This window comes from Chiloscyllium plagiosum, chromosome 9 (assembly GCF_004010195.1).
Source record: "Chiloscyllium plagiosum isolate BGI_BamShark_2017 chromosome 9, ASM401019v2, whole genome shotgun sequence".
In the NCBI taxonomy this organism is placed as follows: Eukaryota; Metazoa; Chordata; class Chondrichthyes; order Orectolobiformes; family Hemiscylliidae; genus Chiloscyllium; species Chiloscyllium plagiosum.
In genome coordinates, this window is record NC_057718.1 from 97,485,200 (window position 1) to 97,509,313 (window position 24,114).

General features: G+C 43.9%; 1 protein-coding gene across 2 annotated transcripts in view; it reads left to right on the forward strand.

The window, feature by feature from the left end:
- LOC122553084 (1-phosphatidylinositol 4,5-bisphosphate phosphodiesterase beta-1) overlaps positions 1-24,114 on the forward strand; it is an 800,648-nt gene that overhangs the window by 526,047 nt on the left and 250,487 nt on the right. For both annotated transcript variants that reach the window (XM_043696584.1, XM_043696585.1), the window contains exon 8: positions 18,043-18,143. In XM_043696584.1, coding sequence (XP_043552519.1) covers positions 18,043-18,143 — 101 coding nt within the window. The remainder of the gene's footprint in view (positions 1-18,042; positions 18,144-24,114) is intronic.

Genomic DNA, 24,114 nt, shown 5'->3' on the forward strand with positions numbered 1-24,114 from the left:
CATGACCTCCCAACTCCTGTACTCAATACTCTGACCAATAAAGGAAAGCATACCAAACGCCTTCTTCACTATCCTATCTACCTGTGACTCCACTTCCAAGGAGCTATAAACCTGCACTCCAAGGTTCAGCAACACTCCCTAGACATTAACATTAAGTGTATAAGTCCTGCTGAGATTTGCTTTCCCAAAAAGCAGCACCTCGCATTTATCTGAATTAAACCATCTGTCACTTCTCAGCCCATTGGCCCATCTGGTCCATATCCTGTTGTAATCTGAGGTAACCCTCGTTGGTGTCCACAATACCTCCAATTTTGGTGTCATCTGCAAACTTACTAACTGTCTTATGCTCGCATCCAAATCATTTATGTAAATGACAAAAAGTAGAAGACCCAGCACCGATCCTTGTGGCACTCCACTGGTCACAGGCCTCCAGTCTGAAAAACAATCCTTCACCACCACCCTCTGTCTTCTACCTTTGAGCCAGTTTTGTATCCAAATGGCTAGTTCTCCCTGTATTCCATGAGATCTAACCTTGCTTATCAGTCTCCCATGGGGAATCTTGTCGAACGCCTTACTGAAGTCCATATAGATCACATTTCTGCTCTGCCCTCATCAATCTTCTTGGTTACTTCTTCAAAAAACTCAGTCAAGTTTGTGAGACATGATTTCCCATGCACAAAGCCATGTTGCCTATCCCTAATCAGTCCTTCAGTGAAGTTTAGATCAGAGTTGGTGCTGGAAAAGCACAGCAGGTCAGGCAGCATCCGAGAAGCAGGAAAATTGATGTTTCGGGCAAAAGCCCTTCATCAGGAATAGAGGCAGGAAGTCTCCAGGGTGGAGAGATAAATGGGCCCCCACTCTGATCTAAACTTTGGTTTCCAGCATCTGCAGTCCTCACTTTTGCCTATGTGCCAGTGCAGACTTGGTGGGCCAAAGGGCCTGCCCCCCTGTACTGTACCACTCTTTCTACTTTAATTGGATCAGAAAAGGTTTGTACTTCTTTACCTCAGTCTAAGTACTGTTTTAATAGCTCTCTGAGCCATAGCTATTGCCAAACAGCCTGAACTGCAGCTAAAATAAACTTTTTCAAGTGCGGATTCCATTTACTTCAGATATTATTTATTGTTGCTGATGTAGAAAACTGATCTTTTTCCATTCATTTTTTTTCCTCTTCTACTTAATCCAGTCTTATTTTCCTGTACCTCATTTAACGTCAAAGCCAGCATTCCGTCTGACATGCCAGCAGTGAATTCAAAGCTTATGCACAGGAGAATGTGTAAATTGTTGTGGTCAGTTGAATTTTGTCCTGATGATTGCAAGGTGAAAACGTTTTGCAACATTTCTGGATTTCCAGCAACATTCAAGATCTATACTACCAAGTGGCTGTTTAGCATCTCTTTCTTCCTTTTACACGCCATCTGTTGAAACTTTATTGCTGGAACAGCGCAGCAGGTCAGGCAGCATCCAGGGAACAGGAGATTCGACCTATCACCCTCACCTTGTCCTCTTTCCACCTATCACATTTCCAACGCCCCTCCTCCAAGTCCCTCCTCCCTACCTTTTATCTTCTCCTGCTGAACACTCTCTGCTCATTCCTGAAGAAGGGCCTGTGCCCAAAACGTCGAATCTCCTGTTCCCTGGATGCTGCCTGACCTGCTGTGTGTTCCAGCAATAAAGTTTCAACTTTGATCTCCAGCATCTGCAGACCTCACTTTCTCCTCGAAGATTTACACGCCATCTGTTGTCTTTCAGGAAGCATTATCAATTTGCCTTGCTGCTTCCATAGATTTGTGTGCAAAAGCCCTCAGGGTCTTTCTGTTCCAGGATCCACTTTGGAATTCTTATAATTAGGTTGTGATGTTTTTCCCCTCATTCTTGCTGTCAACATGTATCTCTGCTATTGGGAAGGAGAACAATTGCAACAGAACACAGGCTACATTTCCTTAATGGGGCAAGATTGTAACTGAGTGACGTCATTATTTTTGTTTGTCCATGAGATGGGGTCACCGATTTATCACCGACCTTTACTTGAGTTTGAGAAGACGGTGTTGAGCCATTCCTCTTGAACCGCCGTGGTGCATGTGATGTAGGTACACCCAGAGTGTCACTAGTTTCAGGAAGTTGATTCTGCGCCATTAACGGTCCGGTTACACCTCCGCGTCAGGCGGATCTGTGTCTTGGAGGGGAATCTTGCAAGGGTTGGCAATTCCCATGCCTCTTCTCTCCTTGTTCTTCCAGATGGCAGAGGTCAGGAGTTTGGAAGATAATTTGAAGGAATCTGGCTTTCATGCTCACTGCTGCCAAAATGATTGAATGGTGAATGCCATGGATGGGTGCCAGTCAAATGGGCTGGTTTATCTTGGATGGCGTCAAGCTTATTGAGTGTTGCTGAACAGACTTTGTGGTAGTCTCTCTCTCTCTCTCTCTAGCTGTCTGTCTCTCTCTTTGTGTTCTTATTTTCTGAGTGTCATTTACAATCGGCCAATAATATTGTGATTATAAATCGTGCAAGTGGAAATGGCAAAGTCCAAGATCCAAATATGGCAATTGAAACTGAATTGCCTGTGTTTTTAAGTGCCACGTTCTCCCCCAGTGAGTTCACTGGCCTTGAAAGCAAAAAATGCTGGAGGTCACAACGGGTCAGGCAGCATTCAGGGAGAGAAAGCAAGCTAATGGTTTGAGTCAAGATGACTCTTCGTCAGAGCGTCTGCAGTAGTTTGCTCCTACATGGAGTTCACTGGCCTTACTGGGGAATCAAAACTATTGTATAATGAGAAGGGGTATGGTAATGAGATGGTGGTGTGTGCCTTAATTTACCAGTGACACCAGCAGTCATGTGCAGGAGTGTGTGAAGAAAGGATAGGTTAGTCTATACATGTGAGAAATGCACTCACAGAAAATTGTGTATAAAGTGTGAAAGAGTTTGCAGAAGCCTAATTGTGTCAGACACCAGTCACACATATGTCAGGGGAAAACCAATATAGTACAACGGGGACAAGGATAGCTGTCTGTTTAATGTGCGGAATACAACTCTGAGCTACCAGCCTCCATGCCGCACAAACCAAAGCACTACATTATTACACCATCCACTCAGTGGTACTCTTTTAGAGAATAAAGTGAGGTCTGCAGATGCTGGAGATCAGAGCTGGAAATGTGTTGCTGGAAAAGCGCAGCAGGTCAGGCAGCATCCAGGGAACAGGAGAATCGACGTTTCGGGCATAAGCCCTTCTTCAGGAAGAAGGGCTTATGCCTGAAACGTCGATTCTCCTGTTCCCTGGATGCTGCCTGACCTGCTGCGCTTTTCCAGCAACACATTTCCAGCTCTTTTAGAGAATGCCATTCAAGCAAGTTCATGCTTAATATTGTCACCTTCAACAGTTGGTTAGAAACATCGAGCTTTCCCAGGTAACCTGAGACCTAGGGACCCATGAAAGGTGCAAAACTGATAACATGGCAGGATAAGGTCAAACCAAGGAGGTGAGCCACAAATACAGTTCTGTCAAGTTCGATGGAGGCTTTCAAATTCCAAGCAGATCTTAAAAGATAATGAAACGTAATGGATCAACCCACAAGTTCAAACATGGCAGGAACAGTTTGAAGATTTGTATTTGATGAAGGTCCCATCAAAAGAATAATTGATTGCTGATGCCAAATAAGCCATCGTTGGGGAAGGACAGAAGGACACCTGATAATGCTGGAATTCAGGAAGAGAGCAGACAGGAGGGTACACTTGATCATGTTGGTCAATGGCCTCTGTAAACATTCGAACCAGAGGACAAGGGCAGATGCTATGTCTGATTCTGGACCTACTTGTGGATTCTGCTGATGGTTGCTCAGTTAGATTTGATCTCAAAATCAAAGGCACGCAGAGACATAAGATATCAACACAGCTGTACAGCATTTCAGAACAGCAACATTAGAGTTGGCTCCAGGATGACGTTGCAGAGAGGCTAACAAAGGAAGCAGATCTTGAAAGCAAAATGACCAAGGAAGAAAGTTTTTAAAGATATATACTTAGGGCATTTGGAAGACAGGAATGTGCCACGTTCTTCATGCTGAGCTGAAAGCAGATTTTGTTTGGCATTCTGGACTTAGGTTCAAAATCAAGCGGAAATTGTGAGGGTTAAGAAAGGTCCTTTCACACTATTATCAGGCTTATCCAGGAGTTGCAAAGTAAAACAAGTCTAAAAAGCCTGCTTTTGAGAACTTGCCAATCCCTTTCGGGACTTTTGTTGAAGACAAATTCTGCCTGAAATGTGTTAGTTTTCCTCTGGGAATGAGGTTGTTCTCAGGAAGTTGGTTTGCACCTTCAGCGATAAGTCAGCACTTGGAGCTATTGAAAATCTTTCCAAAAGTTCGAGCACATATGGCGTTTCATGCTGCATTCAGATTTCATTCACATAGTTACTCACAGTACCTGATGTAACTGCAGATAGCAACAGTGCCAATTTTGTCTTTCTGTAACTAACTCTCATTTATAAAAACAAATCCGAGGAAGTGAATTCTATCCTCGCATCTTAGAGCCAGAATTCCTCTGAAGATGTGGCTGTCAATGAATCACAATTGAGGCAACAGTTGTGCGAAATAGTTCTTCAGACTATTGTCTTTATTAATAATGGGAAACCGTGTTATGAGACAAGCCTGTGGAACTGAAATGAGAAGATCAATGCAGATAACCCTGAAGCTGTCATCTCTCTGCTCTCAGGCACTTCTACAGAGATATTATCAACACAGAAGACACGTTCATTAACTGACTCATCGTAACAATATGTTCAGACTCTCAAAATTGCGAGCCGTGGCAGGATACAAAATTTCAAAAAATGTGGAGGACAATTTGTTCCCATCAGAGGCACTGAACTAATTATGCTAATTCAGAATGGAATGTCTGTGCACTTTGAAGTAATAGAGAGAGAAATAAAATATGGTGAAGGGAGATGATAAAGAATAACTCAGTCTTCAGTTCTTTTTTTATTTATTCAGAGAATCAGCTGTACTGGCTGGGCCAGGATTTATTACCTGTCTCTAATTGCCCTTGAGATGGTGACAGGAAGTTGCCACCAGTGCAGTTACTTTCATGTAGATACATTCATGGATATTTGACCCAGTGACACTGAAGGAACGGCGATGTATTTCCAAATCAGGATGGAGACTGGCTTGAAGGGGAGCTTGCAGGGGGTGGTGTATCTGCTGCCCCAATGGTAGTGGGCATTGGGTTTAGAAGGTGCTGTCTAAAGAAACTTGGTGAATTCCTGCAGTGCATCTAGTGGCTGCTACACACTACCGCTACAGGATGAAGGCTAGACTACCATTTATTGCCCATCCCTAATTGCCTTGAGGGCAGATAAGAATCAATAATGTTGCTGTGGGTCTGGACTCACATATAAGCCAGACCAGGTAAGGATGGCAGTTTCCTTCCTTAAAAGGCATCAGTGAACCAGATGGGCTTTTCCAATAGGCAATGGATACATGGTCATCATTAACTCTTAATTCCAGATTTTAAAAAAAAGAATTCAAATTCCATCATAGCAGGATCTGAACCTGGGTCCCCAGGATATTGTCCGAGTCTCAGGATTAACAATATCACTAGGCCATCGAGCAATAATATCACTAGGTAATCGCCTCCTCCACCCCACCATGGGAGATGTTTGTGAATGTGGTACCAATCAAGCAGGCTGCTTTGTCTTGGCTGGTGTAGGCTTCTTCAAGGATCTTTAAGCAGTACAATGCTATCGGTTTTGGTGTTGTGTTTCAGGAAAGGCATGTGCCTGTGATGACCCGTGTAATGGTAGCGAGGAAGAGCAGATACCAGCTACAAGGTAAAAAGGCAAATCCTCTACCTGATGTATTCATGCAGTGAAGATGGGAAAACTACAGGCTACCAATGAGGGTTCTTAGCTGAAGGAGAGAGTTTGCATCTGAGCAGATACCAAGGATGTATGAAAGAAGCCCTACTGGCTCCGCTAATTTTGAGTGAATAATTGAACATCTGGTCCCCATGTGCCTCAGCTAGTGAAATTGGTTCGCTGGAGAAATAGGAAAATGACAAACATTGTGATGTTTTGTGGTTCGTTAACTTCTGATTTGCTTTGACTTGATTTGTTACTGTCACGTTTACCTGGGTACAGTGAAAAGTTTTGTTTTGCGTGCAATACAGGCAGATCATACCATACAAAGTGCATTAGGAGCATGGAACAGAGCGAGGAATACAGTGTTGCAGCTGCAGAGAAGGTGCATAGACAGCGAGATCAACATTAAATTTGAAATTTAGAAGTCCAGTCAGAAGTCTAATAACAGTGGGGAAGAAGCTGTTCATGAATCTGTTAGTGCGTGAATAAAAACTTTTATATCTTCTGCCCAATAGAAGAGGGTGGAAGAGAGTACACCCAGGGTGGGAGGAGTCTTTGATGATGTTGGCTACTTTCCCGAGGCTGTAGGATGGAGTCAATGGATGGAAAGCTGGTTTGGGTGACGGACTGGGCTGTGTTCACCACTCTCTGTAGTTTCTCGTGGTCTTGGGAAGAACAGTTGCCAAACCTGACGTGCATTCTAGAACGTTCTACTGAGCAAACAACTGACATAAGGCGTCATCAGAAGGAGTTTTGCCACAGACTGGATAAACCACAAAATCTAACTTAAATAATTGGAGCGAAAGAGGGAAATATGGACTGATGTCCCAATGCAAAGGTGTCACAGGCTTGAACTTAGATGAGCCAGAAACCTACATCCACAGTATTGGATGTCTCTATGGTAAAATAATTTCATTGGGACAAAATTGACCTAAAGCTGCCAATAATTTCCTGCGCTTTAATTGCAATTAATTTTATCATTCTGCTTAGACTTCACGCCAATTATCCAATTGTTCCAGCTTTTTACTTCATACATACGCTAGAGTTTGTCTGTTCAGAGGGAGTGGCTACTAAAATTCCTCATTCAGCCTCTGAGAATAGTGTGATTCTCATCTCAGTGTCTTTCCCTGATCGAAGCAATTTCACTCATCCTTTTCCAATAACGTAAGGGGGGTGCTGGGCCTCGAACTCTCTCAGGTAATGGAATCAGAAGGGAACCCAAAGTAAGCGGTCATATTGTCAATATCGTCAGGATCTTCAGCTCACTCGTGCAAGGTACATCCCCAGAAATTTGCCCAATCACTGCTCCCTCCGGAAGTCCACCATGGCACTGTGTACTATCAACAAGATGCACTGCAGTGGGTCACCATAGACAACACCTTGCGATTCTACCACCACCCTGTGGAACAAGTGCAGCAGTCAACACACACAAGATGCTGGAGCAAAGAACTCAGCATATCTAGTCGCATCTGTGGAGTGAGAAACCTCATTCATCCATAGGAGCAGATTTAGGCCATTCAGCCAATCAAGTCTGCTCTGCCACTCAATTAGATCATGGCGGAACTGATCATACTCAAATGCACCTTCCTCCTTTATCCCCTTTTCCCCTTCCTGATTAAAAATCTATTCCAATTCTCTTAACCAGGTTTCTACAGCCCTCTGAAGTAAAGAACTCCACACATTCATTACTGTCTGAGAGAGGAATGTCCTCCTCAGCCCTTTCTGAAATGGGTGACCTCTCATTCTGAAATTGTGCCCTCTAAACCTAACACCACCCGTATCTTTCACCATCTTCCTCAGTCATCATCGCTCATTTGAGCAGGTCTGTCCACTGTTTTACTTGCTCCTCACTCTACAACCCAAACAGATTCAAATCATTCATTGGTGAGTTGCCCTTCCCTCTTGCTGTTTTTGCTTTGCGAGTGCTCTTGTTCAGAAACTGAAATAGATTGACCCAGTTCCACCCTAGCACCATGCCACCCATTCAGAAAGAAATGTGATTTGCAAAGGTCTGGGTGGGATGTTCTTCAGAAGGTTGGTGAAGGCTTGATGGGCTGAATGGCCTGCTTCCACATTGTAGAGATTCTAGGTTTGCTAAGATAGACAAAGAAAATCTCGCATTTCTAATGTTACAAGAATCAGGGGGGATACAAATTTAAATTTTTGAGCCAGAAATGTGTTGTAGGGAAAATCACCAGCCTCTGAGTCAGAGTCAGGTTCAATGACAGAGTTTATTGCACAAGGAAATACCGGAGCTCCAGGGAGAGAAAGACACCAACAGCATAGTGGGCAGCTGTGATTCTTCTCTTAACTCAGAGCATATGTCAAAATAATTTTATACATTTTGTGATAATAGGTCAGCGATGAGGATATTGTCTCTGTAACATGGTTTGTTTATGGTAAACATTACAGAATGGTTAATAGTTTTGATGCAGTCATTGTCAGTTCCAGCGCAACCTTTGTTAATTTCAGTGCGGTCATTGTCAGTTTCAGCGCGGTCGTTGTCAGTTTCAATGTCTATGCGGAAATCCTTTGCTGTAGTAATGGGTGCTGATCGCTCTTCCTGAAAAGAACGATTACTGCAGCCCTGGCTATTATCACTCTGTATTGAGTCTGTATCAAACAGTTAACATTTCTAGCAAAGGTGTTGGCTGGACCCAGACACTACTGCGGGCAGTATACACTACTCATGTGTATTCTCTCCTCCACTCACCTTAAACTAATCAACTAGGTTGTCAGTGCTTTGTACTGGCATCCTGGTGGCTCCAGGCAGTGTCTGCATTTTCTCTGCTGTCTCTCTCCATATTGTGGTCCGGTGGCCATCTTGTGTGTCAAGTGGCCAACTGATGGCTCAGCGGCTATCTTAATTGTCCATGTGCCTAGTGTCACCCTCCCCCATGCCATCTCCCATTTCAGATGCAAGGGGAATGTCAGCAAGACCTTCTTTTATGCAGCAACTAGCAATGGTCTTGATCTTGCTGCCCACAAGATGATGATGGGGATGGAAGTGGAATCAGAGGTTGGTTTCAGAAGGAAATTGGATGGGCACTTGATGGAAGTGATCATGCAGAGCCAAGGGGATTGGGCAGGAGGTACGATTGACTCAATCGCTCGGCTGGAATTGGACTTGATAGGCCAAATAGGCAGAGGTCTCGCTCCGTCATTGTTTCGGTGTCCTTTTTGCATCCAAAATCTCAAACTGTGTTGTGATCATTCCTTTCTTCTCACACAGTCAACCGTCTGACGATAACCACCTTTGACAGCCAAATTCTTACTTATTTATTCCAGCTGGGTCTGGTCACAGTGTACTGAGCAGTCTTTCAAATTAAATTAGGTTCTGCATTTCAAAGTTGGCCAAGGGCTGGGCAGGACTTTCTACCATCTTCCACTTACTGCGATCTCAAGTCCATTGTTTAATGTTACTTCAGCTTCGATCTGTTGTGGTGTCCTTTGCAAAGTGTCTCTAGGTGTATCACAGTAAGGATTCGATACTATTGCCCTGATTCATTTTCTCAGTGTTAGTTGAGGATTTATCTAACTCTCTCACCCAGGCTGTGGGCTTGTCTTATGATATTTATTCAACTATTTATTGTGTGTTTTAATGAGTTGATTATTAATGATATTGATCTGATGTTTGGGATGGTGGGGCTTGAGATGCAAGACTAGAATAGAGAGGCTGGCAATTGAAAGGAGTGATTTGACAGATGTGACTGGGCAACTCAGTGGTTAACTCTGCTGCCTTACAGCACCAGAGACCCAGATTCAATCCCAGCCTCAGGTGACTGTCTGGAGTTTGAACATTCTCCCGATGTCTGTTTGGGGGGGTGCTCCGGTTTCCTCCCATAGTCCAAAGGTGTGCAGGTTGGGTGGATTGGCCGTGGGAAATGTGGGGTTACACAGGGATGGGGTGGATCTGAGTGGGATGCTCTTTAGGAGATTGGTATAGGCTGAATGGCCTGCTTCCACATTGTGGGGATTCTGTGATTGTAGGTTTTGCTAAGATAGACAAAGAAAACCTCCCATTTCTGATGTTACAAGAATCGGGGTTGGGCCGGGGTGGGGGGAAATACAGATGTAAAACTTTGAGCTAGAGAGACAAGGGGAATGTGAGGAAGACCTTCTTTTATTGCAGCAAGTGGCAATGGTCTGGATCCTGCTGCCCACAAGAGGGTGATGAGGGTGGAAGTGAAATCAGTGGTTGGTTTCAGAAGGAAATTGGATGGGCGCTTGACAGAAGTGATCATGCAATGCCAAGGGATTGGGCAGGAGGTAAGATTGACTCAATTGCTTGGCCAGCAATTGGACTCGATAGGCCAAATGGTCTCCTCTTGTAGCAAACAAAAAAACAGAAATTGCTGGATGAACTTGGCAGGTCTGGCAGCATCTGCAGAGAGAAAAACACACGTGTACACATGTACGGATAAAAGCCATCTCCCTTAGTGCTGTAAATGACTCTGACTGAAATATTCAACCAAAGGAAGGGTAGAGCAGGCTGCTGCAAATTGACTATCCACCTGTACATGTGTTGCCCTGTACACCTCGCCTATACCTCTCACCCAGTGCATTGCTGTCTACCTGAACACTTCACTTATGCCTGTACACATTGCCTGCATGCCTTTTCATGGTATCCATAGTCCCAGCATGTACACCCTCTCTGTATACTCTCCTTTACAGCTGTGCATGCCAGTATACAAGTACACTTCAGTAAATCATGTCTCTTTTTAGCAAAATTCAAGTTCTGTTCTACCAAAGGACTACATAAATACAAACAGTTGACAATAGAGTGGAGCTTGAGAATTGCTGCAAAAGGACATATTTTGTCAAAAGTGTTTGCCTTGTACTCATCAGGACATTTTTCAAGAATGCCACTTTATGACTTTATTTGTACCGCATGACAGGAGAGCGATAATTGATTGGCTAGTGAACTCTGTTTAGTAGGGATGTTGCCATGGAGAATGCACCAGCTAATGATGATTGACAGTTAACTCAGGCTTTGTTTAAATAGTAAACCAAGCAGGTTGACTCTGATTGACCAAGGCTTTGCCTTTGGAAATGAACCAGCAAATATTTTAATGTTTTGAAACAGGCACAGTGCATGCACATAGAGTCATACAGCATGGAAACAGACCCTTCGGTTGAACCAGTCCATATTGAACATAATCCCAAACTAACTAGTCCCACCTGCCTGCTCCTGGTCCATATCCCTCCAAACCTTTCCTATTCATGTACTTATCCAAATAGCTTCTAAACATTGTAACTGTACCCAACATCCACTACTTCCTCAGGAAGTTCATTCCACACATGAACCACTCTCTGTATAAAAAAATTGCCCATTATGTCTTTTTGAAATCTCCCTCCTCTCACCTCAAATATGCTTGCTAGTCTTGAAATCCCCCACCTTAGGGAAAAGATATCTACAATTAACTCTTTCCATACCCCTCATTATTTTATAAGTTTCTATAAGGTCGCCTCTCAACCTCCGAGTGAAAAAAATCCCAGCCTTTCTTTATAACTCAAACCTGCCATACCTAGCAACATCCTGGTAAATGTCATCTGAACCTCTCCAGCTTAAATATATCCTTTCTATAACTGACTGACCAGAACTGGACACAATATTCCAGAAGGGGCCTTATCAGTGACTTGTACAACCTCAACATGACTTCCTAACTCCTATACTCAAAGGATAGAGCAGTGAAGGCAAGTGTGCCAAGTACCTTTTTAACCACCCTGTCTGTATGTTCTTTCAGTCTGTGAAGAATGTGTATTATTAACACACATAGATTGCAGTACATACAAGGGTGCTACACTGCCAGAGAGCCTGATAACTCTGTATTAGTTGTCAGCATAATTTTTCAGACACGCTCTAAAGAAGTAGGCCATGCCTAGGACAGTGACAAGTCAACCACATTGCTGTGGGTCTGGAATCACATGTAGGCCGCACCAGGTAAGGATGACAGATTCTTTTCTGAAAGGACATCAGTGGGTTTTTCCTGACAAACAACCGTGGATGCATGGTCAGCATTTAGACTCTTAATTCCAGATTTTCATTAAGTTCAAATTCCACCCATAAGACCACAGATCATAAGTCTCAAAAACAGAAATAGGCCATTCAGCCCATCGAGTTTGGTCCACCATTCAATGAGATCATGGCGACTTGATAATCCTTAGTGCCAAGAATCGAAAACATTAAATTTGTATTGTTATGATAAAGCTCGTTAGAAGCTCAACAGACTTGTTAAGAAAATACAGACTTGCAGATGCTGAAAATCTGAAACAAAAGCAGAAATTACTGGCGAAATTCAGCAGGTCTGGCAGCAACTGTGGAGAGAGAAAGCAGAGTTAACAATTTGGATCCGGTGAAGTTTCGAGTTCTGATGAAGAGTCAACGGACTGAAAACGTTAACCCTGCCTTCTTCCCACAGATGCTGACAGACCTGCAGAGTTTTGCCAGAAATGTCTGCTTCTGTAACTTTGTTCTTGCAGGTCAATGGGACGTGTTCAGTCTAGGATACATGGTCAGCGCAGACGGGTTGGACTGAGGGTTGTGTTTCCCTGCTGTAGGTCTCTATAATTTGGGACGCTGCTTCCAGAAGAGGCAGCACGTTCAGTACCTTCTACCGTGATGTTTCTTTTCCTTTGAGCCAGATGTTCTTTATTCAGCCTGGAAACATTTTACTGAAAGACGTTCTCAATGGGATTCAGAAGTATGACCTTGTGCAAAAAAAAGCTTAGATCTGGGGAAGGGACGTAATGTGATTTTGCCCGGACTACATCATTTCTTTTGCCTGACATCTGAAATAGTATTTCACAGCACTCAAGTGCCTTCAAAACAATGAACAAGGACTTTGGAGGGTGAGCAGAAAATAAAGGCTCATCTGCATGAGCTGCAGGTAGTTTTGTGCATAGATCTTATTAGAGTGGCCGGGAAAAGTTAGAGCCCTTGACGGATTGTTGGCAGTGATGCATTAATGCGGATACCTTGGAATTTCACAGGACCGTACTGAGCTGCCAAAATACAGACCTCTTTATCATAAGCGACTCAAATCCAGGAATAGCATAAATAAACATGCGAGAGTAGTTTTGGCATGGAGCATCTTGTTATCATTGGTTTTCATAGCAAAATAATTGCTACGTTGCTGTGAAGCTTTGGTACATTGTGAGCGCAAACTGCATAGGCTTGAATAATAATTTGAAACATCGTATTGTGTTACTCCTTAGAAGTCTGTCTGTGCTGTGAATAACAAAGAAAAGTAGCTTTTTTTTGGTTTTTCTTATTTTATCAGTCTCTGTGTGCTGCCTTAGTGAAGCTGTTGTATAACATAAGGCACATGCCACCTCCAGAGTATAATACTTGGGCAGAGAAAAAGGAATAAAGTTATCAGAATAAAAACAAAATCCAAGTTGGATCATATCACTCAGAAATATTCAAAAGTGCCTCCTTTGTTATCATAAATACTGACACTACTGACTAGTCTAAGCAGGGTTGTTGAAAGGTGGCACAGCGGCTCAGTGGCTGGCACTGCGGCCTCACAGTGCCAGGGGCCTGGGTTTGATTCCAGCCTTGGGTGACTCTCCGTGTGGCGTTTATATATTCTCCCCATGTCTGTGTAGGTTTCCTCCCACAGTCCCAAAGATGTGCTGGTTAGGTGGTTTGGCCATGCTAAATTGCCCGTAGTGTTCGTGGGTCTGCAGGCTCAGTGGATTGGCCATGGGAAATGTTGGGCTGCAAGGGTAGGGGAGTGGGCCTGGCTAGGGAGATGGTCTTCAGAGGGATGGCGTGGACCCGATGGGCAGAATGGTCTGTTTCCCTGCTGTCGGGATTCAAAATGGAGGGGACTTTTAACAGAAAGAAAATGGATGGTTTTTGTCCAATTCTGGGTTGTTGGAAACAAAGGGGCTGAGTTATATTTTTCCTCATTCACTCATGGGACGAAGGTGTCACTCGCTAGGCCAGCATTTATTGCCCATCCAGGGGACAGTAAAGAGTCAACCACATTGCTGTGGGTCTAGAGTCACACGTAGGCCCGACCAGGTAAGGATGGCAGATTCTTTCCTGAAAGGACATCAGTGGGTTTTTCCTGACAAACAACGGTGGATTGATGGTCATCATTTAGACTCTTAATTCCAGATTTTTATTAAGTTCAAATTCCACCATCTTCCATAACAGGATTTGAACCTGGATCCCTGGGACATTACCTGTGTTTCTGGGACATTATCTGGATCCCTGGGATATTACCTGGATTCCTGGGACATTACCTGGATCCCTGGGACATTACCTGGGTCTCTGAGACATGACCTAGATCCCTGGGACATTACCTAGGTATCTGAGACATTACCTGGATTCCTGGGACATAACCTGGATTCCTGGGACATTAGCTGGGTCTCTGGGACATTACCTAGATCCCTGGGACATCACCTGGATCCGTGGGACATTACCTGGGTCTCTAGGACATTACCTTGATCACTGGGACATTACCTGGTTCTCTGGGGCATTACCTTGATCACTGGGACATTACCTGGGTCTCTGGGACATTACCTAGATCCCTGGGACATCACCTGGATCCGTGGACATTACCTGGGTCTCTAGGACATTACCTTGATCACTGGGACATTACCTGGGTCTCTGGGGCATTACCTTGATCACTGGGACATTACCAGGGTCTCTGGGGCATTATCTGGATTCCTGGGACATTACCCCCCTGGGTCTCTGAGACATTACCTAGATCCCTGGGACATCACCTGGATCTGTGGGACATTACCTGGGTCTCTGGGGCATTATCTGGATCCCTGGGACATCACCTGGGTCTCTGGATTAATTGCACTAGGCCATTGTTTCCAGTAATTGGTCCCTGAATGAAGCATGCCATGGTGAGAAATCTGGGAGAATCGCGTGAGTTGTCCAGCAAAATCTAGTTCCATGTCAGGAGTAATTAGCTTCATTTTCCAACCAAGTACCAGGCATCAAATGGAAGAATGGAACCTTAACATTTTTTTTTTGGCAAAGTGAGTTTAATGGAGGTCTTCTTTCTATGAAGTCAGAAGTCACATGACACTGGGTTATAGTCTGACAGGTTTATTTAAAATCACAGGCTTTCAGAGCGCTGCTCCTTTGTCAGGTGACATCTTCAGCTTCAAATCACCTGACGAAGGGGCAGTGCTCTGAAAGCTTGCGATTTCACATAAACCCGTCTTCAAATAAACATGTGACTTCTGCCCATGTTCACCTCAGTCCGAGACCGGCACTTCCACATCATGGCTACCATTCTTTCCCAGAAGCTCTTATTGTATCAGCCCCAAACTCCCACCGTTATCCCACCCCTATGGTGCCTCTTGTGCCCATTCTGCCACACTCCGTACCTGAATAATTCACCACTGCTGGATTTCCCCAGTGGTGATGAGCTCTTCCAGCCTCAAATCCAGCTGGTATTGGAGGAGAGAAACCGCAGAGAGGCAGGGTGACTACTTACTGAAACGCCGTGATAGTGTGAGAAAACCTTACGTAGAGGAACCCTCCATGGGACACCGTGAACGTGGCACTTAGCTTAAAAATCAAACACGATTCAGCCCAGGTCCTCTTTCTCAGCTCTAACCCGTCCCTTTAATTAAAACGAGAAGCGGATGAGAAACCCAAATCCGTTTCACAACGTGGCCTGCAGCTTTAAACATGGCAATGAGAACATGAGTCTCATTATCATGCCGGTTTTGGAACGGAACCGCCAACTACCGGTTTTGCTTGACCTGTTTGGAGCCCGCTAAGCTCCACAAGGAGAGGTCTCAGCAAATATCTTCACACCTCCTTCTTGCATCCAGCCGGGAGTCACTGAGGTCAGGCCGAAAGACTCTCGGCCATCCTCGTGCTTCATCAGGACCCTCAATCTCCAATGAGGCCCTCCTCCTTTCCTCTGAACTCACTCCTTCCTCTCCAGTCACTAGCATCTCTCCTCCAATTAGTCCTTGCTTTTCTTTCTGCCCCATTCATTTTCAGACCAGCATTTCTTGCCCGTGCCTCATCGCCCAGAGAGCAGTTGAGAGCCTAAAGAACATCAGTGAACCAGATGGGTTTCTCCCGACAATTGACAACGGTTTCATGGTCCTCATTAGACTTTTAATTCCAGATTTTTATTGAATTCAAAATCCACCATCTGCTTTGGCAGGAATTGAACTTAGGTTCCCAGAACATTACCTGGGCTTCTGGATTAAAAGTCTCACTAAGCCATCACCTAGTACACACTGAGTACTCTAATAATTGCCCTCATCCCATTCCCTCCAATCCTACCCTCCACCCCCCTCTGATTAAGCTCCATCGGAAACTAAGCAGACACCCCCAACATCCAAAATTCTGACTGATCCAACATCTTGTTGATGAGATCAGTGGAAGTTTTATCCAAGCTGTTAACTGCAACCACAACTCTGGGCCTTCTTCTGTGGAATCTTGTCACTGATCTTTCATTCTCTGACATCTCACCCTCACAGTCGAGAGTGTGGTGCTGGAAAAGCGCAGCAGGTCAGGTAGCATCCGAGGAGCAGGAAAATTGACATTTTGAGCATGAGCTCTTCATCAGGATTTCATCAGATCGCCAGCATCTGCAGTCCTCACTTTCTCCCATCTCACCTTCACTCTCAACTACAACATTGCAGACCCAATTCTATTGCCACTGTGAGTCAGTGAGTCTTCTTGCTTCTGTAGCCACAGCCATTGGGTCCATTTAACCTGTTCAATACTTAGGAAAGGTTATGAAACCCTGACAGTATCCTGTTTCAGTCCAATGGGATTGTTAACCTGTCATTGAGTCAAGGATCAATGTCAGTGACAATGCAGCACTCCCTCATGTTATGGACCAGACCAGAGCCCCTCGAAATATTGTAGCCTAGACACTAATGTTTACTTATTTTAAAGATAGATGTGAAGTGTGTGTTCCAAATGTAATACGACTGGTCAAACTATTCAATGTTAAGCAAAACACACTGCTGTTAAAATATAAACAAAAGAGGAGGAATTTAGAATAATGTAACTATTGGAAAACTTAACTGAATAATAGATACAGTAACTATTACTAATTAAATGTTCCAGTATAGTAACATCCCACAAACACACCTTGACAGATTCTTACATGCAGTTCTCCCATCCAGGAGGAAACAACATCAAGAGATATTAGCAGCTACGAATCATCTACATAAGCCCCAACTTTTCTGGGAGCCAAAATAACTTCTCACTGCTACATCTAAAAGAATCTGGAAAGCCAGCAATGTGCAAGTTGGCGATTCCCCTTCCAGTGTTCCAACTGTTTAAAAAAAAGCCTAGATGCCTCCTAAGCTATTTACTTCAGCTAGGTCAGCACCTCTGCCTTTACAACCCCTCTTCAAAAAATACCCAGTACAAAATAATCTATTTAAAGTGACAGCAAAATCGCAGTATCATATTGAGGCATCAGCTGTGGTTATGTAATCCAACTCTGACAGGGGCTTTAACCCACAGTCATTCATTGAGAGTTTCCATTTGTTCCAAGCTAGCATCATTCCTGTCCTGAAGAAATTGGCCCATATTTGGTTACAATACAGTGAGTAAAAAGGCAAAGTTGCCATAATCTTACCAGTCCATAGGGCTGCTCTCTCACTAAGAGAGACAGCTGTGTGAGTATCAACAACTGTCTAATACCTACTCCAGAGTCCTGAGAAAGGGCCAACAGATCATTTAATGAATCATCCAACTGTACTCAAAATGGCTTTTAGAATTCTGTCTGCCAGCTGGATCTTTGAATACATTCAAGGCTGGATTAGACAGATTTTTGACCTGAAAGCAAGTCAAGCGTAATGAGAACCAGGCTAGAAAGCAGAGTTGAGGCCAAGATCAGATCAGCCATGACCTCACTGACTGGCAGAACAGGCCCGAGGGCCTCTAATGCTTACTCCTGCTCCTCTTCCTTAAATCCAGAAGAACCTTATCTGAGACACTGAGAAGCTGCCAGGCAAGTTAACTCTTACTGTCAGTCGCGTTGTCACAGGATATTATCAAAGCTACAGAAGTATTATTTCTCCCTGTAATATTAGTTGTCCCTGATGATAATGCCACACTGTCATTGTCACACGTGTCTGTTTCATCTGCTACATCACCCACAATGCAGGTGTAATAATTCTTTTTGAGAAGGAATGTTTGCCAGTGTTGTTAATATGTTCTTGTTTGCATTTTCGCCTCTAGAATGACTCCATTCCACAAGAAAATTTCACAACTGAAGTATTCCAAGCTTTCTTGAATAGCATCTGTCCTCGGCCTGAACTTGACGTCATTTTCTCGGAATAGTAAGCATTTTCTTTTCTTGTTCGGTTTTTAATGTCGGACGTTTGGGAAAATGCCTCTGACTTTATGTTTGGTTTCAAAACATGTACAACATTTTAAAATTCGGTACGCAGATAGGAAAGGCTTAGAGGGATATGGGCCAACTGCAGGCAAAATGGGACCAGTCCAGTTTCAGAAACGGCATGGCACGGACTAGTTGGGCCGAAGGGCCTGTTTCCATGCTAAAACCTTTGTGCCATCACGGTATGAATGACTTCCGCAAGCCATGTCCTTTTTGTCTCATCCTGCGTGACACAAATATTGAAATTAGGGTTTGTGCTTTAGGAATGGGCGCTCAGCTGGAATCTGGTACAGATAGCATTGTAAAACCAACACAAAATTGCTGGAAAAGCTCTGCAGGTCTGGCAGCATCTGAGGAGAGAAAACAGAGTTAACGTTTCATGTCCAGGATGAGTCTTCTTCAAAACATAGTTCTGAAGAACACATGCTAGACTCATAGATGATCGTAGAAGGCCTGGAATGGTGTTCCTCTCCCAACATGGAGGTCTTGTCCCATGGTCGAGGTTTTCAGCAGCTTCTGGGTATTCCAGCAGCCGGGCATGCAGGTCTCATCCTTGCCTCGGATGGTGCATACAGGTCTTCCAATGGCTCAGTGTCGAGGCCTAGTCCTAATGTTGAGGTCTCGTCTCGGCCCAGAGTATTGGACTTGGCCCCGTTTCCCTTGTTACGCCGAACACAGGAGTCGTCTATTGAAATGTGATGAGCTTCCACTTTGTTCTCTTCTTATTTGTGACTTCTGTCATTCTTTTTGGCACTGTGATATGGCGACTTTTAAAACTTCTCAATGTATTTTTATTTTGTTAAAATGCACATTACAATAGTCAGTAAGTTTGCAGATGACACCAAAATTGGAGGTGTAGTGGACAGCGAAGAAGGTTACCTCAGATTACAACGGGATCTTGATCAGATGGGCCAATGGGCTGAGAAGTGGCAGATGGAGTTTAATTTAGATAAATGTGAGATGCTGCATTTAGCAGGACTTATACACTAATAGTAAGGTCCTGGGAGTGTTGCTGAACAAAGAGACCTTGGAGTGCAGGTTCATAGCTCCTTAAAAGTTAGAGTCACAGGTAGATAGGATAGTGAAGAAGGCATTTAGTATGCTTTCCTTTATTGGTCAGAATATTGAGTACAGGAGTCGGGAGGTCATGTTGGTGCATGACATTGGTTAGGCCACTTTTTGGAATATTGCATGTAATTATGGTCTCCTTCCTATCAGAAGAATGTTGTGAAACTTGAAAGGGTTCAAAAAAGATTTACAAAGATGTTGCCAGGGTTGGGGGAATTCAGCTACAGGGAGAGGCTGAACAGGCTGGGGCTGTTTTCCCTGGAGTGTCGGAGGCTGAGGGGTGACCTTATAGAGATCTATAAAATCATGAGGGGCATGGATAGGATAAATAGAAAAAGTCTCTTACCTGGGGTCAGGGAGTCCAGAACTAGAGGGCATAGGTTTAGGGTGAGAGGGGAAAGATATAAAAAGGACCTAAGGGGCAACTATTTCACATAGAGGGTGGTGCGTATATGGAATGAGCTGCCAGAGGAAGTGATGGAGGCTGGTACTTTACAACATTTAAAAGGCATCTGGATGGGTATATGAATAGGACGGGTTTGGAGGGATATGGGCCTGGTGCTGGCAGGTGGGACGAGATTGCATTGGGATAATTGGTCAGCTTGGACCCAAGGGTCTGTTTCCGTGCTGTACATCTCTATAACTCTAATAAACGGATGTTCTGCCTTTCAATGCTGCTGTGCTATTCATTATGATAATCGTTCATTGTCTAAAGGCCTGTTCTTGCCTTTCGTGCATATCCTTTGATCCCTTTCACCCTAAGTTCTATATCCATCACGTTTTTGAAAGTATAGATACTCGATTCCAGATATTTGTTGAATTAAAATCCACCATCTGCCATGCTAGGATTTGAACCTGAGTCCCCAGAACTTTATGTGAGTTTTTCAATTAACAGTCTAGTAATAATTACACTTGGCCATTATCTTGTTCGCCCTCAGCTGCTGTTATGACGTTGATCAGGTTTACTAAACTGTAGCAAATATATCTTCCCAGTGCCAGACCTGTTTGAATCATAAATTTATTGCTTGCAAAGACAACACTGCTGGTAACCATTGAGAATCTTCCTTTCTCCTGCATTATCGAAAAGGATAGCTTCCAGCACGATGAACTGTCTCGGAGCTAATTGACGACGTATTCAATGAGTGGGCAGCTTTTCTATGTTCAGATTTAACATCAGTAACCCATTAGCAGTACTCTGATTTTGTAGTGGTACTGACAGCCAAAGTGTCAGAGGACACTCTCAGTCCTTGATTGAACCTGACAGTAACTTCTGGTATGTGCACGCAAACAGAATAAGGCAGTAACCCAGAAGCTATTACCTATGGTTCTCCAAATAGGTATAGTGTTTAAGAATTCCTCAGCACCGCCTTCCCCACTCCCGTTCCCAACACCCACTCCCTCTTCCCCCAACCCCTTCATGTCAGGTCTCAAACAATGGGAAACCTTTGGCCTGATGAATACTTCCATTCCTAATGCTGACCGCCTCACTGTTAAACCCCTTGGAAAAATACTACTTCCTCACTGAGGTGAAACTTGGTTTATAGTGGTGAACAAACTTCATGATTGCCGCCAAACAACTCACTTGTCCTGTCAACCAAATGTGGAGTATCGAATTTTCCCATTTTAATAAATAAATATTCACAGTCTTCAAATGAAGTGATTACATCTGACAAAGGGACAGCGCTCCGAAAGCTTGTGATTTCAAATAAACCTGTTAGGCTATAACCTGGCGGCGTGTGACTTGTGACCTTGTCCACCCCTGTCCGAAAAATTGTTTCTCTTTCATTTTGGCTCCTTTCTTAGTCCAATCAGACACATTTACTCTACTGCCTGACACGTTGAAGTAGAAATTAAGGGATTCAGTGCTTTTAACTTCCTTGTTCTCTGCTGGTGGGAATAGCTCAGTGCGATTGTCTGCTACTTGACATCACTGTTGTACCTGCCTCGAGATCACCTTGACGTGGCGTTGGACTTAACCTGCCAATGGGAAGGGGTGAAACCATGTCACAGAGATCACTAGGCTGCAAAATCCCAGACTGTATAAATATACAGAATAAGTTATAAAATAAATAATACAAACTCAGCACAGTTCCGTTGAGAATGCCTCCAAATGGGCAAACACAACCACCTAGCAGGACAGGGGCAGCAAATTCACAGAAACGTGACCATCTAAAGGCTCCTCTCCGAGCCACACACCATCCTATCTTGAAACGGTGTGAAAGCTCCTTCACTGACAACGGAATCAAAATCCTGAAACTTTTCCCAGCAGCACTGGTGTAGGTTCACTTCGTGGACTGTGACAATTCATGATGCTGGCTTCTTCCCATCTGGTCACAGGGAATTAAGGTTCAACAATGGCAGGGAAAAGGATGGGTATGGGTGGGATGCTCTTTTGAGAGTCAGTGTTAACTCGATGGGCCAAATGGCCTGCTGTCACACTGTGGGGATTTTAATCAGTGATGTCCACTTTTCATGAACGAGCTCTTTACAAAAAATCTGAATCCAATACTTGAAATCATTCGGTCACGTTCTGAAGTCATTATTTTTTTCTACATTTGTATTATTTAGACTCACAACAAAGTAATTTCTTTTGCTGTGCAAGTTTTTAACTTTTTTTCATAATGGGCTGGACCTCTGGCAAAGAGGCAGGGAGGACGAATTGGGAAACCCCTGTTTCAACAAACCTGTCTCCTTTAAAAGGGTCGGCGCCACCGGCCATATTTTAATTTTGTTGTGACAAAAACGAGATGGAGTCAAGCGTGCCATCGCCAGAGGGAGTTGAGAGGCAGCACAGAGCTGAGGCAGCATACAGTCATAGAGTCATAGAGATGTACATCATGGAAACAGACCCTTCGGTCCAACCCGTCCATGCTGACCAAATATCCCAACTCAATCTAGTCCCACCTGCCCCAGGGAAAAGACTTTGCCTATTTACCCTATCCATGCCCCTCATAATTTTGTAAACCTCTATAAGGTCACCCCTCAGCCTCCGACGCTCCAGGGAAAACAGCCCCAGCCTGCAGTTGAATTAAAAAAAAACTTTTAATGATCTCATAGAGACTGCATGTAAGCACACTTGATAATACACTATCATTTATGACCCAAGTTAATCATCTCAAGTGGTGAATCTGATGTTAAAAATAATCAGTACACTGGCATCAAGGGTAGCTAATCCTTTAATGGCCTCTTAAATCTGCCATTCAATATGCCTATTTTCATTTTGTTGTGACAAAAACGAGATGGAGTCAAGCGTGCCATCACCAGAGGTCGCCCTGCTGACCTTTAGAAACAGAGCCAAGCATTCAGCTATAATAACAAATGTTAGGAAATATTAACAATGGAATTGCAAAACCAAATGGTTGGTGTTTCTTTCCAGGCTGCAGCAGATTGTTAATCAGTGTATTCCAGGAGCACTGCTCATTTTCTTTAATCTAAATGGTGGCTGCAGACTGATTTTTTTTTCAATGAAGAGTGTATTTTATTTCGAGTGTATTTTATTTTATTTATTACTTAAAACAGATTTCATATCTGCCCTTTGCAAATAGTTATGCCACCTTCATAAAATTATGATTCCTATATTTTGGGTTGAGGCTTTTGATTAGATTAGATTCCCTACAGGGTGGAAACAGGCCCTTCGGCCTAACAAGTCCACACTGACCCTCCGAAGAGTAACCCCTCCAGACTCATTTCCTCTGACTGATGCACCTAATGCTATGGGCACTTTAGCTTGGCCAATTCACCTGACCTGCACATCTTTGGTCTGTGGGAAGAAACCGGAGCAAACCCACGCAGACACGGGGAGAATGTGCACTCCACACAGTCACCTGAGGTTAGAATCGAACCTGGGACCGGGGTGCTGTGAGGTAGCAGTGCTAACCACTGAGCCAACGTGCCACCCCAGAGGGGCTGTTTGAACTCAGCACCCATTTCAAATGACCCAACAGACTTGTGTTTCATGCCTGGGAGGTTCATATCCCGCTCCTGTCCCCTGCTGGCAAAAGTGAGACTGCTGGAGCTGCAAGTGGACTTGCCACATTGAGGTCCTAGCTCCTTTTTTGAATGGTCCACTGTGTCAACTCAACTTGGAGATAAACCAGGCCAACATATCATTTCATTGCTGCCAACGTCCACATTGTTTCCTCTCCATTACTCAACGCATTTGGGGTTTTCAACTTTGCCAATGCTTGCGATTTATTTGCATGCCTGGACTTCTAAAGAATTGCATTTACTCATGACTCATGCAGAACAATTTAGATGTTATTTTCTTGAAAAATCCAATAACAAAAGTAAGCAAGAAAGTAAATTCTCAAGATGTGAGTCATGAGAGATCTCTGACTGTTTCCTCATTAATGGCAGTGCATTAAATGTGTCAACGTTCTGAGAATCTAGTCAAACATATTGATCTGTAATGTATGATTAGTCAGGTTTGTTGAAGCTCTGGGTCTCAAGCTCTGATATTATCAGAGGTTGTCAGCACAAAGGTTGGGAAAGGTGTCCCCAAGCTACCCAAGATATTTCACCCAATTCCAACTAAACCTGTTGGACTATCACCTGGTGTCATGTGACTTCTGACTTTGTCCGAAGTTGTGATACATTTCCGGAAGCACAATGCTCTTGGAAAAGGCAAACTTTGGAGAAGAGGAAGCAACTGAGATGTACGGTGTACCACTCTCAGGCAGACCAAGAAACAGATACTGGTGCTGGAGTGCATCAGTTGACAGGCCATCTTAGGAAGAAGGTGTTTGCCATCTCTTCTTGCAATTCCACCGTTAATTTTCCCAGGGTTTGTTGTTAGAGCTGAGCCCATCATGAATATTTAGTTGAATACCAGGAGGTGTACACTT